The sequence below is a fragment of the Gopherus evgoodei genome, chromosome 6 (assembly GCF_007399415.2).
Source record: "Gopherus evgoodei ecotype Sinaloan lineage chromosome 6, rGopEvg1_v1.p, whole genome shotgun sequence".
NCBI lineage: Eukaryota > Metazoa > Chordata > Testudines > Testudinidae > Gopherus > Gopherus evgoodei.
In genome coordinates, this window is record NC_044327.1 from 36,296,798 (window position 1) to 36,314,529 (window position 17,732).

A 17,732-nucleotide genomic window follows, 5' to 3' on the forward strand; every position below is an offset into this window, starting at 1 on the left:
CTTGTTGGTTGACGTCAATTGTGATGAAAAAGTAGAAGCAGCCAGGTGGTCTTTTCTTCTGCATTTTTTGACATTTCCTGAGAGGTTCTGAAGGCTATTGATGACGAAAGGTAGGTGAAGTTGTCCTTAGTCTCCGGTAAGGTTGATACTTTCTATGTTTTCTTTGTGTTGCAGCAAAAGTCCCTAGAGAACATACTACTTACTGCCTCTCTTCCGCTTCCCTGCTGTGTGACTTTGGGTAGTCACTTCACCTCTCTTTGTCTTAAGATGAAGATGATACCTCCTTTCTTTGTTAAGCTCTTTGAGATCAAAAGATGTGCAGTCATATATAGGATCCAAGTGTAACTGTTATAGTTCCTGCAATGGTTACGGCTCCAGTATATCACTTCCCCAATCCATTCACTTACTCTCTCATCCCAAATTCTTATAATTTCCCTTTCATTTGTGCAGTGTGCCACTATCTCTCATCCCCAAACACACAATGCACTCTTACAACTGCAGCAGACCTGCACATTGTCCTTCACTCTATAACACTCCACAATCACTTGTCTTCCCTTCTCCTTCCTATACTCACACATACTCAGTTCAGTGGCACCTCACTTAGACGTTGGAATCCTCTTCCCATACGCCAGGATCTTTTTTCCATTCCTCTCCAGGGGAGGAGAGGGGAAAGCTTGTTGTGGGTGAATCTGTTCCCCTACTTTCCTCTCTGACAGCCTTGCTTCTCCTAGTCCTCAGGGAAGGATGACTCTTGTCCCTCTTTTCCTGACCTTGCCCACAGTGCAAAGGATCAGCCTGCCACTAGGAAGAGGGAGCTGGATGCTGGCTCCTGCACAATGTGTCTCATTTTCTATTCTGAGACCTGGGCGCTTTCTCTATATGTTATGCCAAAGTGTGGAAAAGAGAGAAGCAGAAAACCTGCTGTCTACCTGGGATAGTAAGTAGCTACTAAAAACTGTAGCTCAACAGCAATCCTGTGAACCTTGCTCAATCTGTGCCATGGACATCGTTGTCAGCTGTTACTGCCTACAGCAGCAGAAGCCCAAGTTGTATATACACCTGTGTAATATTTTACAAATTAAAAATACACTTGCTTTTTATGAAAAAGATTTCTACCTCTTGGTCTTTGGGCACCTCAGCCTGCGTAAAGAGTTCAGCCAATGCATACAGGAATCCAAGATCTAATTTGAGATCCATTTCCTGAATCAGCACCTTAAAGTATCTGAATATGACAGTAAAAAAATAACTATTAAACAGCAGCAATTTATTGTTTGTAAAAGCAAAGCTTCAAATGTGAAGCAGAATGAACTATGAAATAACACAAAAGGTATTAAAACTACCTATTTATGAACTACAGATACAAAATAATTCCTCAAAAATCCACCAACACTGGTCAACGAAGATTTGGAGGTGCTCCCAGTGAACATCCAAAAAACCCTACCTCATTATCCACCTACATATCTCTCCTCAAAATTTTCCTTTGCCATGAATACTATTAAAAATTTGATAAGTTAGGCAGCTAGTGTGTAGAGACCACTCACGGTGTATCACATTGACCAGTACTCTTTGTTTACTTGTACTCCCCCATCGGTCTTATATCTATCAGTGGTCTCTCTTGTCTTATACGTTAGACTGCAAGCCTCTTGGGGCAGGGATCATCTTTCTTCTGTGTTTGTACAGCATCTAGCACAATGAGGTCCTGATCTCTGATCAGGGTTCCAAGGTGCTATGGCAATATGAATAACAACAGAAATATAACATAAGAACTCCACATTTGCTATTACCAGAAATAATTTCACTATATAGCACCTTTGACTTAAACAAATGCTATATACATGACATTGTTAAATGCTTGCTCTAATGCAGAACTGTAAGTGCTCACACAGGTAACTAACAGGTCAAGTAAGGCTGAGTTCCACATTCCATTTTTTTCCCAACTGCTATCTTTCTGAAATTAATTTCTTTTGGGTTGAAATTTACCTTGCTTTGTCTCAGTCCACAAGTGAAGTTTATTTCCAAAAGTGTGAGCAAAATCAGTTTAGCTGTTTTTCACTGAGTACATAAAACTACACATCTTCCTATATGTTACAATCAGAAATGTATTGTTGATGTGACTCCAAAATTTTTTTGGAAAATAGCATGTAACAGTAGCTGGATCAAAGGAGTTTTCTATTCATTGAAAGAGTACCTCCGCTAGAAGAAAAGGTAGTGGTTTTGGAAAGTTTAAACATTCCACCATAATGGAATATGTAAATTATACTTACTTAATACGTGATATTTGAGAATGCCCTGCAGTCCGCATGACAATACTCACATCAATGAACGGTTTTGGTGCTATAAAGAGGTAAAACCAAGAAGTCAGTATAGGTTTTATAAGAAATATTAACTAAATTTTCCTGAATATAAAAATGCCTTTATTATCCTGATTATCTGCACTGTTTAAATCCCATAAAATAGAATACAGTGGAAGGAATGGGCACTCATTGTGATTCAAATGAAGGAGAAGTAAGAGGAGCAGGCAGGAGGGAAGAGGAGAAGGAAATGGAACATCAAAAAAACTCTACTCCAGCCAAGCACCTTTTAGAAATACAGCATTTTCACTTGTTAGCAAATGAATGCTTTGGAGAATATTTTAGCTATATATAATAACATAGCTAACACTATAATTTAATCTTTTATTCATATATTATAAGGTCAGAAGGGGGCATTTGATAATCTAGTTTAACTTCTCATATAACAAAGACTTCCCTGAATTAATTCTTGTTTGAACTAGAGCTTATCTTTACAAAACATCCTATCTTGATTTTGAAATTGCCAGTAATAGAGAACCCACCACAGCCTTTGGTAAATTATTCCAATGGTTAATGACCATTACTTTAGCTATATATAGTAAAAGCTGTGTTGTCTGCCACTTTACCAACTGGAAAACACTATAAACGGGCATTTCTGATCTTCAGTGAAAGTCTGGTTTATAGTATGGTTGGCATGGGGCTGGTAGGCTCCCTACTGGGCTCCATGTGGCTCCCCAGAAACGATGACACGTCTTCCTGCAGGTCTTAGTAGGGTGACCAGATGTCCCGATAAAATCAGGACCGTCACGATATTTGGGTGGTTGTCCTGCGTCCCAACTGGGATGCAATTTGTCCCAATATTTCGCTCAGTCGACAGCACTCTTATTTTCTGCTCCACCGTGTCCCAATACTTTCTTCATCTGGTCACCCTAGGTCCTAGGCAGAGGAATGGCCACAAGGCATTCAGAGTGCAGGATCTGGGAAGGAGTTTGCATAAGGGAGGGGGTTCAAGGCAGGGGGTTGGGTCACAGGAGTGGAATGCCAGATCCAGGCGGTGCTCACTTGGACGGCACCCAACAAGCGGCCACATGTCCCTGCATTTCCTAGGTGGGTATAGCTGGGCAACCATGGCCTATGGGAGCTGTGGAGGCAGTGCCTGCACCCCGCACCTCTCTCATGCCCCAAACCCCTCCCCAAGCCCCCTCCTGCCCCCAAACTCCCGCCTAGATCCTGCACCCCAACCCTCAGCCCCCTCTTGCACCCAAAATCCTTCTCTCCCTCTTAGTTAAGAGGAATTTTGAAGTTACTGGCATCCCCCATTCCATCCCAACATGTTGGATAACAAAGCTTTAATTGTACAACATCAGTATCGAAAAGGTTAATCTGGACCTTCAAGTTATTTATAGCTCTACTTATAAAATTTATGCAAAAAGAAATACAGCCTCTATATAACTAAATTACAGCTTCATGAACAATATTAAGTGCTACCCTTTGAAGGTGACACTTACTTCTGTCTTTTTGGGAGCTGGAGTCTCTTAGGATTGCAAAACTTAATCCTGAACATCATAAGTATCCCTCAATTCACAGTGGGAGGAAGGGGAACTGTGTAGTTCCACTTTAGTATCTTGGATGGGGAGGAGGAGAATGACTTTGTATCCCTTCTGGGGTTTTCCCACACCAGCCAGGTCCGTAAAAGACGGTTACTCACCTTTGTAACTGTTGTTCTTCGAGATGTGTTGCTCATATCCATTCCAGTTAGGTGTACGCGCCGCGCGTGCACATTCGTCGGAAAACTTTTACCCTAGCAACTCAGTGGGCCGGCAGGTCGCCCCCTAGAGTGGCGCCACCATGGCGCTCCATATATACTCCTGCCGGCCCACCCGCTCCTCAGTTCCTTCTTGCCGGCTACTCCGACAGTGGGGAAGGAGGGCGGGTGCGGAATGGATATGAGCAACACATCTCGAAGAACAACAGTTACAAAGGTGAGTAACCGTCTTTTCTTCTTCGAGTGATTGCTCATATCCATTCCAGTTAGGTGAATCCCAAGCCTTACAAAGGCGGTGGGGTCGGAGTGAAAAGTGGCAGAATAAAACTGCTGAGCCAGAGGCTACAGCCTCTCTTGACTGCTGAACCAGGGCATACTGCGAAGCAAAGGTATGGACCGAGGACCAATGGAGCTTCGCGACAGATCTCGTGGGTAGAAACACGAGCCAGCAAGGCGGCAGATGAAGCCTGAGTCCTGGTAGAATGCACGGTGATGTGGCTTGGGGAAATATGAGCCAAATCATAACAAGTGGGGATGTCCGCCATCACCCCAGATGAGATCCTCTGAGAGGAAAACAAGCAAGCCCTCCCTTTGGCCCGCTACCGGGGCAGAGCTGGGGCACCTTAGGAAATGATTCTGTCAGCACAATATAATGCGAGCACTCCACAGATGTTCAAGGAGTGCAATGGTTGTGCCCATTGCGTTGAGCTGTGGGTAACATGAAAGGCCGAAACCACCTTAGGGAGGAAAGCCGGGTGCGGTCATAACTGCACCTTGTCTTTGCGGAACCTTCGTAAGAGCTCTGATCTCAGAGACTCGTCTGGCCAAGACTAGGTTGAGGTCCCAGGGCGGGGCTGGGCGGCGCACCCGAGGGTGCAAGCGCTCCAAGCCCTTGAGGGACCTCGAACCCATAGAGCGTGGGACACTGAACGTCCATTTTAGCCTGCTGGAAGGTAGGGATGGCTGCTGAGAGTATCCTCAGCGATGATACCGCCAGATCCTGCCGCTGAAGGCCAGAGGCAGGCCAAATAGAGGGATCGAGACCTCAGCAGGAGCAAGATCGAGCGTACTGCAGCTGTAAAGGAAACGCTTCCACCTGGCCTGGTACGTTGACCAGGTGGAAGGCTGCCTGTCACCCCGACTCAGGTACGCAGGAGCCACCGTGAGGCGAAGAGGCTGCAGGTCCGAGTGACGAAGCCTGTCATTGCCCTGAGTGATGAGGTCTGGGCTGACAGGCCGAGCAACGTGGTATGCCAGTGCTGTCTGGACCACTCTGGAGTGATCATGATGATGCACACTCTGCCCCTGCGGAGTTTAAGCAGGACCTAACGAACCAGTGGGAACAGTGGGAAGGCATAATGCAGTTGGCCGTTCCACGGCATCAGGAATGCGTCCAAGATCGATTCCGAGGAGAGACCTTGGAAGGAGCAGAACACCTGGCATTTCCTGCTCTCGCGGTGAGCGAATAGGTCTGTGTGAGGAACCATCTCCACTTCCGGAAAGCGGGATGCCTCACATGGGGCAGAGTGATGACTCGTAAGACATGAAAGACCTGCTGAGTCAAAGAGTTAAGACGTTCCGAACGCCTGGGAGAAAGGACGTCGCCAGCTCCATCGAGTGGGCCATGCAAAAGACCCGGAAATGGATGGCCTCCTGACAAAAAAGGGGGGAGGACTATGTCCCCCCTGAATGCTTATGAAGCACCTGGCCATTGTGTTGGCTGTAAACACCGAGATACAACGGCCTCGCAGCTGCCGCTGGAACCCCTGGCATGCCAGGTGGACTACTCTCATTTTTGGGGCATTAATGAGGAATGCCAGCTCCCTAGAAGACCGAAGGCCTTAAGCTCGGAGGTGACCATGAGCACTCGAGCAGAGAGATGATGCGTCCGCCGTCAGGGGCAGTGAGGGCTGGGGCGGATAAAACCGCATCCCTGTCCACACCAAGGAGGGAGTTAGTCACCACTCTAGGGAGCCTAAGGCGTTCGAGGGAACGGTGACTACCATGACCATTGGCTCCCTGTCCAAGCGGTACGCCGAGGTGGGCCGGACTTGGAGAGGACGGAGGCGGAGCTTGGCGTGTTTGGTTACAAACTTGCGGGCAACCATGGACCCAGGAGACTGAGACAAGAACGAGCTGGGGTCGTTGGGAAAGCCTTCAGACCTCAGCTGATTGTTGCCATCGCCTAAAACCGCAGTTGTGATAAGCAGGCTCCGGCTAGGTAGGAGACCAAGATAGCCCCTAGGAAGCCCAACCTCTGCGTGGGAACCAGAGTGGATTGCTCTATAGTAATCATCAGGCCTTGATCTGTGAATAAGACCGTGACGATGCCCACGGGCTGAGTGGTTTGTGTCTCAGAGTCTCCTCGGATAAGCGAATCGTCCCAATACGGAAAAACGCATATCCGACATAGCTACGGTAAGCGGCGACTATGGCCGTAAACCGGGAGTATTCACCGCTGGCTATAAAGCGGAGGCATCTCCCGTGCGGAGGGAAGATGGCATTGCGGAAGTACGCGTCCTTCCTATCCAGGGCGGCATAGTAGCCCCCAGGAGGCAAGGATGGAATAATGGTTCCCAGGGATACCCTGCAGAACTTCAACCTTATCCCAAACCGGTTGAGTCCATGCAGAACCAGGGAGGTCTGAGACCTGTGTTCGAGTGGGGGACTAGGGCATAACGGGAGTAAAACCCCTAGCCCCTCTCGTCCGCTGAAGGGGGACAGGGCTGGAGCAATTTAAAGGTGGTACCTATGCTCCATCGTGCGCAGGGCCCAGCGATCTAAAAGTAACTGGGGCCATGCCAGGAGAAAGCGGGATCGGGATCCCGTCCTGCGACTGGTACGCCGCCCTCCGGCGAACCTTGGAAGGTCCGTCTTTGGTCCCAGTGGTAATTGCGAGGGACCTTGACTTTGGCTTTTTAGGGGGCCTGACGTTTGTCTGCGACCACCTTGGCCTTGCCGTTTTCCAGAGTTCTGTCTCTGGCTAGGCACAGAGTATGGCGGCTGGGGCCATAAAGGCCTGCGTTTGGTCGCTGGCGTATACATGCTAAGACGCATTAGGACCCTATTGTCCAGCAGGCTTCGCAGTCTGGGGCTGTCTCTGCCGCGAAGATGCCTTTACCAACAAAGGGTAAATTCTTTCCCCCGTCCTCCAAGACGGCAGCGAACTCCAGGTGGGAGGTTTGAGGGAGAAACTCCTTCACCCAGGTGCTATAATTATCACAGCTAAGCAAGGCTTGTTGCTTTGCTACCCAGAGCTGCAGGGCCCCTGCAGAGTACACCTTGCATTCGCCAAGGCTCTTTCTGCGCCGGGGCTGGCGCCCGCTGGCCATCATATCAGGATCGTGGTCCTGAGCATAAAATCTGCGCATATGGGATGACACGGATGCGCGTCCGGACGGCCATGGAGGTACTAAAAGAAGGCACGGGCCGAGTCTCTGACTCACTCGGACCTTGCCCAACTCGGCACCGGGGACCGGCATCGGGAGGCGTATCGGTACCTGGAACGAGATCCAGACCCGCAACCAGAACGGTGTCGGGAGGTCGACCGAGATCTCGAGGCTCGGAGAAGAGCTACAGGAGTCAAGGTACCTGCCCCGGTGCCAGATGTCGGAACGGTGCCGATAGCGGGTCGGCGAACGGGATACCGACCGGTGCAGCTAGTGTGACCAGTACCGAGGAAAACAGCACCGGGACTGCCAGTGGTGTCCGGCGTGCCGACAGGACTTGGAGTGTCTGCGGGACCGTGATCATGAACGGTGCCGCTTTGCTATACTGACAGGGGACAGTCCCTTGAAGAGACTGTATTACCCGTACCGGCGGTGCCCGGGTCAGGCAGCACTGACTCTGTCATGGCACTGAGAGCCCTCGCCGTTGGTAACATCTCCGGCGTGCAGGGAACAGCAGGCTCAACCACAGTGCGTACTGGGGAGCTGTCAGGCATCGGATTCGACGGCCCTCGTGGGGCCGGGATCCACGGTACCGAGGTCGTCAGAGCTTCGGTAGGTGTCGGTGCCGGGCGAACCGAGTTAGATAAGCTGTCTGGCTGCGGTGCCGTCAGCACTGAAGCAGCGGGAGTAATACGCTCAACCACGGCGCGTGCCGGGGAGCCGTCGGGCACCGGATTCGATAGCCCTTGTGGGACTGGAATCGACGGTGCCGATGTTGTCGGTGCCTCAGAGGCTTCGGTTGGCATGGAAGCAGCCGGAGCAGGAGCTCAACCATGGCGCGTGCCGGGGAGCCGTCAGGCACCGGTTTCTACGGCCCTTACGGGACCGGGATCGACGGTGCCGACGTCATCGGTGCCGCAGCAGGTGTCGGTGCCGGGCGCTCCGATTTAGACTAGCCCTCTGGCTGCGGTGCCGTTGGCACGGAAGCAGCCGGAGCCTTAGCTCGACCACGGCGCGTGCCGGGGAGCCGCCAGGCACCGGATCCTACGGCCCTTGCGGGACCGGGAATCGACGGTGCCGACGTCATCGGTGCCGCAGCAGGTGTCGGTGCCGGGCGATCCGACATAGACGAGCTCTCTGGCTGCGGTGCCGCTGGCACGGAAGCAGCAGGAGCAATACGCTCAACCACGGCGCGTGCCGGGGAGCCGTCAGGCACCGGATTCTACGGCCCTTGTGGGACCGGGATCGACGGTGACGACGTCATCGGTGCCGTAACAGGTGTCGGCGCCGGGCGATCCGACTTAGACGAGCTCTCTGGCTGCGGTGCCGCTGGCACGGAAGCAGCAGGAGCAATACGCTCAACCACGGCGCGTGCCGGGGAGCCGTCAGGCACCGGATTCTACGGCCCTTGTGGGACCGGGATCGACGGTGACGACGTCATCGGTGCCGTAGCAGGTGTCGGCGCCGGGCGATCCGACTTAGACGAGCTCTCTGGCTGCGGTGCCGCTGGCACGGAAGCAGCAGGAGCAATACGCTCAACCACGGCGCGTGCCGGGGAGCCGTCAGGCACCGGATTCTACGGCCCTTGTGGGACCGGGATCGACGGTGACGACGTCATCGGTGCCGTAGCAGGTGCCGGCGCCGGGCGATCCGACTTAGACGAGCTCTCTGGCTGCGGTGCCGCTGGCACGGAAGCAGCAGGAGCAGTAGCTCAACCACGGCGCGCGCCGGGGAGCCGTCAGGCACCGGATTCTACGGCCCTCGTGGGACCGGGATCGACGGTGCCGACGTCGTCGGTGCCGGGCGAGCCATCTTAGACGAGCTGTCTAGCTGTGGTGCAGCTGGCACAGAAGCAGCAGGAGCAGTAAGCTCTACCACGGCGCGAGCCGGGGAGCTGCCAGGCACCGGATTCCATGGTCCTGGGGGACTGGAATCGACGGAGCCGAAGTCATCGGTGCCTCTGCAGGTGACGGTGCCGGATACGCAACTTAGGTGAGCTCTCTGGCTGCGATGCAGGTGGCGCGGGAGCAGGGGGCTCAACCGCGGCGCGTGCCGGGGAGCCGCCAGGCACCAGCAGGAATCGTAGACTCTCTCGACCTCGGAAGAAGGGAGCGGTGCCGAGTCGACATCGGTGCCGGCGATCGGTCGGTGCCGAAAGGCCTTGGTGGTACCGGCGGGGTCCGGTGCCGAGGAGGCGCTTCTGCCCGCCGCTTGAACATCGCTCCGCGCCCAAGGTGGAGGGGTAAGTGAAAGTCCCGCACCTTTTTGTTCTCGGCTTAAAAGCCTTGCAAATGGGGCACTTATCTGTCAAGTGTGATTCCCTGAGGCACTTCAACAGGAGTCATGTAGATCTCTCTTCGGCCGCGGCTTCTGGCAAGCCGGGCCCCTCTTAAAACCCGGTGAGCCATGCATGGCTCCGGCACTGGGCTCATGGAAGGGGCTACTTCCTGAACCCCGCTAACTAAACTAACCATGTTAGCAAAGGAAACACGTATAACTATACAAATATATATATATAAAAGTGTTATAACTGCATAATTATATACGAGAAAACGAGTAGCTAGGGAAGTGGAGGTCAGCTAAGCCGCGCTCCACTGTTCCAACGACCGACACGGGCGGTAAGAAGGAACTGAGGAGCGGGTGGGCCAGCAGGAGTATATATGGAGCGCCATGGTGGCGCCACTCTAGGGGGCGACCTGCCGGCCCACTGAGTTGCTAGGGTAAAAGTTTTCCGACGAATGTGCACGCGCGGCGCGTACACCTAACTGGAATGGATATGAGCAATCACTCGAAGAAGAATGGAATTTACCCCCTAAACTAGCCAGAGACTATCCTCCTCATCCTTTCCCTGAAACACTTTAAGGCTTCTCCATGTTGGAGTCATTGCTCATTGGGGTGTACGGAGGACTAAATGGTGGTCCAACTGTCAGTGCAAGGGTAAGATAGCTTTGAGAATTTCACCCAAAGATGCCTTCTAGTCATAATAAATTTGGCTTTAGGTGGGTGGGCTGGATCATTCATTCCTTAATACTAATATTTGTCTTCTCTGTAGTTATCAAGTTTTATGGTCAGTTTTGTCTGATAGTGGCCTAAATATGCCTTCTCTTTTTCATGCACGTCTTTCTGTTTTAAGGAAACCAACTTATATTCCGGTTATAGTGACAACCTAAACCATTTACAAATGCACATAAAATATATATTTATATTTTTGCAAGTGAAATATATTAAACTTTATCCACAAACCTGAATCCAGGGTGATGGACTTTGGAGGCTTAATAGGATAAAACACAAAAGGAAATATGGCTCCGAGAATCTGGTTTTGTATCTGATAAGGGTAAGGACAGGACAAGATGTATGTTAGCTATTCACATATCAACTGTTTACTAAAAAAGAAACACTAGGTAAGCAACATACGGAAATATTGAAATATCCTTTACACATGCCAAACACAAAAGAAAAAAGTGACTGATCCAAAAAGTGTTCAGTATATTTCTGAAAAAAGATCATTTGGGTTACAAAACCTAGAAAAACTCATTGCTATAGCCCTAACATTGCAAACAATTCTTGAACAGTAACCTTACTAAGTGTATCCTCATACATTTTAGCTCTTTGGAAGACTCACCTGTATCCAGTAAACTTGGACTCTGAAGGACTTTTGATGTGCAGATGTACTATATTCCACATTTAAAGCTGGCAAATAGTTTCTTCTTACAGGAATTTCATTTGGTTCCTGGATTTTCATGTTTCCACCATTAGGCGTTAAACAAACCTGTAATATTAATACTAAAAAAATGGGTGTGCTGTGTGCTTCAGTAGCCAGAAACTCTAATTTTAAAATGTACATTTTGTACTCTCAACATATTGAAAGTCAACTTTAAAACTAATATTAAAGTGTTACTGCTTAAATGTTAGAATGTTCTCCAATTCAAGTTAATAGGGATAGTCATTAACTTCAACAGAAGCAAGGCTAGGACCTAAGTTCGTACACTTATTTTGAGGGATTATCTATTTACATATTGCTTTCTAAAGTTGATGTACAATAGTATGGTAAACAATATCATTTTAAGATATAAACTTACAGGTGTCAGGAGCCTGGACTCAGTTTCCTGCACAAATGTATTTAAATATTAACATACTACATATAGAAAAAGGAAGATTCAGATCTTTTTAATTTAAAAAAAAATTTAGAAAGTTCTGCTTGATATTTACAGTATGATAATATAAAGCACTGCTTTAAGTGATTCACCTTGCCTAGAAAAGAAACATGCACAGCTATTTTATTATGCAATCTTAACTATAGCACTTTATCAGCCACATATTTAATTATAATGTTACTTTTGCCGTCTATTACTATAGTAAAGCTATACATTTATTATTTGCTTGTATGTTAGCAGTTATAATATTTACAATTGTTTAAAGCATGTAATAACAAAATACGTAAGTAGACAAAGCTGTGGTGTCAAAAAGTTTGTATTAAACATCACGTGAAAAAGTGCAATGCTCCTTGACTGTGTATGTGTGTGTAGACCTTTATGACCACACAATCTGCAATTGGTTATGCCCCCTTAAATAAGGTAAAGGCTAAAAACAAATTGGATACAGTAACTTTCAAGGTCTTATTGTATCCTTTCTGGAGATACATAAAGAAAGGTTTTCAAATAGACTCTATTGAAATATTGCCAACATTTCTTCTTCTCTCGCTCTCTATATCTATCTATCTATCTATCTAAGAGTAAAGAGTACTATAAAATATTACCATAACATTTGTTTCCAGCTCAACAATCTTGTTTTCTGAAGGAGATAGCTCACTGTAGTCTTTAAATTCTCTCTCTAACTTTTCAGTTTGCTTAATGCTCATTGGCTTCCACCTTGATTTCTTCTTGGGTCTTGTCTCCCAAACTACATCAGAACTTGTAAATGAAAACAAGACAAATGGTAAACACAGAAGAATGAAAGATTAGCAGTTTCAAGTTTATTTTGACAATTTTATCATTTTAAATAATATTTTGCTGGACAAGGATGCTCAATACATATAAAACATATGACAGACAAACAAAAAACACCAAATGTCATGTAGTATTCTTTTTTGGTTATTTTATTTATTGGCAACTTAGTATTAGTACTAGGCAATATTCAATTTTGATTGCTGCTGCATATCTGTCCAAGAGAGCTTAAAAAAAAATAAACTATACACAGTTTCCCCTACTTTCAAGATACAAAATGAAAAATTTACTACCTGAATATCTTAGTTTCTCTCCTCATTCCTAACAAACAAGTAATGCCTCTTACCTGTGGAATTCAGAAATAACTCAGAACTGTTCTGGAGATATTTAATGCATGTCACCAGCAATCCTAGTTGGCAACTGGCTATGGGTGATTGCTGTGAGAAAAATAGTGATTCAGTGAAGTTTTGGTTCTTTGACCATAATTTTACCACTATGGCAAACATTTGTAAAGCCAAGCCTAGTCTGACCTCAGGTAAACAGCTCTCTGTATTGGGATCAAAAAGTTCCTCCTGATTTTGAACCATTTCCAGCACCTGGGAAGTTATGAGTGCGTTTGTTTCTCCACACAGGACATTAATTGGGCTTTTGTCCCTGAATGGATACAGATGCATAACTTGCAACTTGAGCTTTGCAATAGCTACCACCAGCTGTTTCTTTTAAGATTTTGGGTGCAAAGTATTGACGAAAAAGAAGAGGAATAGGTCACCCTTCTGGATGAGTAAGATTGGTGGCTTGTGTCAGCAAGGCATAGCTTGCCCTCTGAGAGTCCTTATAAATATAGCACAGCTCAGACTTGGTTATATGCTAGTAGGGCTTCTCTGCTGTGATGGGCGGCAGAGGGAGCTGCTCATGAAGTGCTCCACAGGAGAAAATAGAGGGTTACAGCCTCAACATTATGGCAATTCCTCAACTCAGCAGAGGGAGAGAGGAGGTAGATGCTAAAATGAAGTTGCTTGTGCACAAAAACCTAAAAATTAGTTATAAAACATACTGGATGGGAGAAACTGAACTAACTTGTTCCCTTGTTGGAAGAAGAAAATCTGGTTGCCTAAGCTGAAGGGTAGGGCTTAGACCTGGAGTATACACCAGTGTGGACTCCTTTCAAATTCCACAGGTGGGAGGTATTACCCATTAGTGATGAATGAGGAGGGAAGATGTGCAGCAGAAAGTTTAATATAACATACTGTACATGCATACAAAGCACATATCAATTTGAAGCATAAAACTAAATGGAAACGGAATTCCAAGTATAGCCTACAAACACACAGTGATTTAGTACTAACAACAAGAAGACTAGATCAGACCAATAAGTATAAAACTAAAAATAAAACTAGCTGAGTTTAAAATACTTGAAATAATGCTTAGAGTGACTCCCTACCAAATAGATTACTTTACCTTGTAATTCCAATGTAGGACACTTCTTGCTTTGTATAATTGTTAACTAAAGAAATTCCAACATCTTGTAATGATAGAACAATTTCTTGTTCTGCTAGTTCTACTTTTTCACTTTCATATGTTGCTTTAAATACACTCTCATCTTCAGTGAATAGGATAATACGTTGCAAGCCTTCAAAAAATGAAACTAAATAAACTCTCTTTTTATGATCCAGGATGAGAGAGTCCATCATGTCCTACATGAGGAGAAGAAAAAAAAAAAAACAAAACCAAAAGTTTGCAACTCTTCATTCTACTTTGACAAACAAATGTAAATTCTGTACCAACACAGACATTGACAAATAAAAGCTACATTGGGAAGGTAGGACATTGGAGAGGGTAAGAATGGAAGAAAACAGGTCATATTCATAAGGACATTCTATGAAATTCAAAAATAGTAAAAATTTGAATCATGAAGCGAGATCTCAATTATGCACGCACTCATTTAGACAAAGGAACAAATGGGAATAAAGTTAAGAATATGGACAAGTGCAAATATTTCCCCTATGTGAGCTATGCACATGTTGATCATTGATTAAACTAATGCAAACACATCAGAAGTTAAAGTATTTGTTTCTGCTTTATTAGAAATAATGAAAAGAAGAGGAAATCTATGTTTACTACTAGAGAAGCATAAAACTGAAACCAAAAGAACAGTTAGCATAAGAGAAATAAAAAGTTAATTATATATCGGTACTGTTTTAAATATAGCCTGAATAACACAAAACATTTCTATTCAGGTGATTAATATAATGAAAATGGATTTTTTTGTTTTAATGTACCAGAATGTGTAAAATATTCTTATGCTTTAAAGTATTTCCAATGGAACAATATCTTAAATTATGATTGGTTGCTCTGGCTATAAAAGAGCTTTTTGGCAACTGTCTCAGGTCTCCATAACTAAGAATCTGTCATGGTTTTCAAAAGTTTGGCTCTTACAGACATAATCTATTCTCCATTCTTGTACAAACTCCTATTGTTTTCAGCAGGAGTTATGCACTTAAAATTGGTTGTAACATAGTGCTGTGTTTTAAATATGTGGTTTATTATTTGTTTCCGCAGTTTAAAGGATAATTCCTACAGTAAACTGGTCTTAACACATAACAAATAAGCTGAACTTTGTAGTTTTAGAGTATTAAACCAGGTGTCGAATTCTTGAAGAGAAACGTTAGAATACTATTAAATCCAAGAACTCTATTAACACAAACAGCACTTTTGTGAAATCAGGGTTTGTCTGTACAGTCAGTGTGCTGCAAGCTGGGTTGTAAATCCACCTGGCACTAGTGTGTCATGCACTAACTATCCATGTTGACCTTGCTGCCACACACTAAAAATTCCTCTATTCTCATAGGCAAGTCCCCAGTATAACAAAACTGGCAATATTTAGTTACCTGAATAAAGGAAAATGGCAACATAATTATTTAACAATTCCCATAGCACTACCCATTCATTAGGAAAATGACAGACGTGTTCATTTGGCCCTTATTTCTCCAATATCTCATACTCTTGCCTGGTCTACACTTGGGGGACGGGGGGGATCAATCTAAGATACGCAACTTCAGCTATGAGACTAGCATAGCTGAAGTCGATGTATCTTAGATCGACGTACCTCTCATCCTCACAGCGTGGGATCGATGGCCGTGGCTCCCCCATCGACTCCGCTTCCGTCTCGGTGGAGTTCCGGAGTGGACGAGGAGCGTGTTCAAGGATCGATTTATCGCCTCTAGACAAGACGCAATAAATCGATCCCCAATAGATTGATCGCTACTAGCCGATCTGGTGGGTAGTGTGAATGTTCCCTATGAAAAACTGTGTCATTAAATTGTTTTGTTTTGTATCTCTTTGCTTCTTTCCTTTCTTAGTCACCTCCTAAGTCTTCAACAATTGATATTCTGGTTCTTCACTTATGGAAAAGTCCTACAGAATTTAACAAGGATGAAGTTTCTAGAATACTACAAGAACAAATAAAAAAACTATTGACACTGCACTCAGTGAATCAGCACTCCTCTGCAAAATAGAGTGGGGTCCAGAGGTGTCTAACAAACTTTCCTGGAATTTATTTTTAAAATAAGAACTACAAAATTCCATTGAACCACCACCATGTTAGGAGGACATTACAGTTACACTGTTAGCAATCAAAATAAAGAAAATGTCAAAGTTGAGGTTGCATGAATAAGCTTAAATGTTGCCCCCTGTATACTCTGAAGCACTTAAATTTAAAAGATTGCATGCTATTTTTCAAATACAATATGTATTATACTTTGTCCTACAACCTGTAAGGTGCATCTTCAAAAGTGTGCAAGAAGAGCCTAATCCAAAGCCTACTGAAGTGAATGTGAGTCTTTCCATCATGCCTTAAATGCAACAGGGTTCTGCAAGACTGAATGACTTTCATGGAGTGTCTGATACCTCCAGAATAATACGTAAGTATACCACCTTCTAATAGTGCGTATCTAAGACTGTAAAAAACAAACCTAGTTTTTTTTTCTATTTGTTGAGATCATGTATTTAAAGGCTATTGCAGTGCATAACACAAGAGAAAGAACTTAGGTTGGCAGGCAACCTTAATATCAACATTTCTGACTTCTGAATACTTTGCCAGGTAACTATAAACCACATTTTAAAAGGTATTTTAATCAAGCACCAATTTTTTAGAAAAAATATGTCTGTAAATAAATAAAGTACAGCCAGCCTGCTAGTATCTGTGCCAGAAAGCTGCTTTCATAATTATGAGCATCAGAAAGGCAATACTGGGGCCTAAAATTAACATACAGAAATACAATATCAACAGTTAGCACTGGTAAGAGTTCTATGATGTTAAATAGTACACGTACATCTTTTTGTGTTACTTCCCCATTGCATTTTCCACATTTCCATTTCAACTTTCTAGAGCCAACCGGATCAGCCCAAGTGTACAATACTGCTTTATTTGGCATGAGACAGTCCTCCATCACATTGAGAGAACTGCAAAATAATGATTAACAATATATATTCAATGATCTTTTATACAACAAACTCAAAATCTAACACACAAAAGAATTGCACCATTTCTTACCTGTTAATTTATTCTCACTTTCATAGAATCATAGAATATCAGGGTTGGAAGGGACTTTAGGAGGTCATCTAGTTTAACCCCCTGCTCAAAGCAGGACCAATCTCCAACTAAATCATCCCAATCAGGGCTTTGGCAAGCCTGACCTTAAAAACCTCTAAGGAAGGAGATTCCACCACCTCCCTAGGTAACCCATTCCAATGCTTCACCACCCTCCTAGTGAAAAAGTTTTTCCTAATATCCAACCTAAACCTCCCCCACTGCAACATGAGACCATTAATTCTTGTTCTGTCATATGGTACCACTGAGAGAAGTCTAGATCCATCCTCTCTGGAACCCCCCTTCAAGAAGCTGAAAGCAGCTATCCAAGATAATATCAATGTATCATTAGTGGGCTTCCTGTTTCTTGGCAATACTCCACTTGGAATACATTAATAAAGGTTTTTGCTCTGTTTTTTTAAACTATAAAAGTGCGCATTTAAAGCACTATTCAGTGGTTAAATAATACACACACACACAAACTTTAGAGAAGAGTAATTAAATCAGTAGTACATGTTTATAATTTTACGAAGTGTGGGATAATTCAGCTTAGTGGAATTATAATTTTTAAAAATATTTTATTAACAACATAAATGAACTTCTCATACAAGTACACCTCTACCCTGATATAACGCTGTCCTTGGGAGCCAAAAAAACTTTCCATGTTATATGTGAAACCGTGTTATATCGAACTTGCTTCGATTAACTAGAGCGTGCAGCCCAGCCCTCCCAGAGCACTGCTTTACCGTGTTATAT

The 17,732-nt window shown here is 45.2% G+C and overlaps 1 protein-coding gene across 4 annotated transcripts in view; it reads right to left on the reverse strand.

The window, feature by feature from the left end:
* Positions 1 to 17,732, reverse strand: part of VPS13A (vacuolar protein sorting 13 homolog A) — a 332,822-nt gene that overhangs the window by 69,380 nt on the left and 245,710 nt on the right. For all 4 annotated transcript variants that reach the window (XM_030566144.1, XM_030566145.1, XM_030566146.1 and 1 more), the window contains 7 exons: positions 16,720 to 16,849; positions 13,847 to 14,082; positions 12,202 to 12,355; positions 11,068 to 11,214; positions 10,689 to 10,770; positions 2,265 to 2,334; positions 1,117 to 1,222 (listed from right to left, as the gene is read on the reverse strand). In XM_030566144.1, coding sequence (XP_030422004.1) covers positions 1,117 to 1,222; positions 2,265 to 2,334; positions 10,689 to 10,770; positions 11,068 to 11,214; positions 12,202 to 12,355; positions 13,847 to 14,082; positions 16,720 to 16,849 — 925 coding nt within the window. The remainder of the gene's footprint in view (positions 1 to 1,116; positions 1,223 to 2,264; positions 2,335 to 10,688; positions 10,771 to 11,067; positions 11,215 to 12,201; positions 12,356 to 13,846; positions 14,083 to 16,719; positions 16,850 to 17,732) is intronic.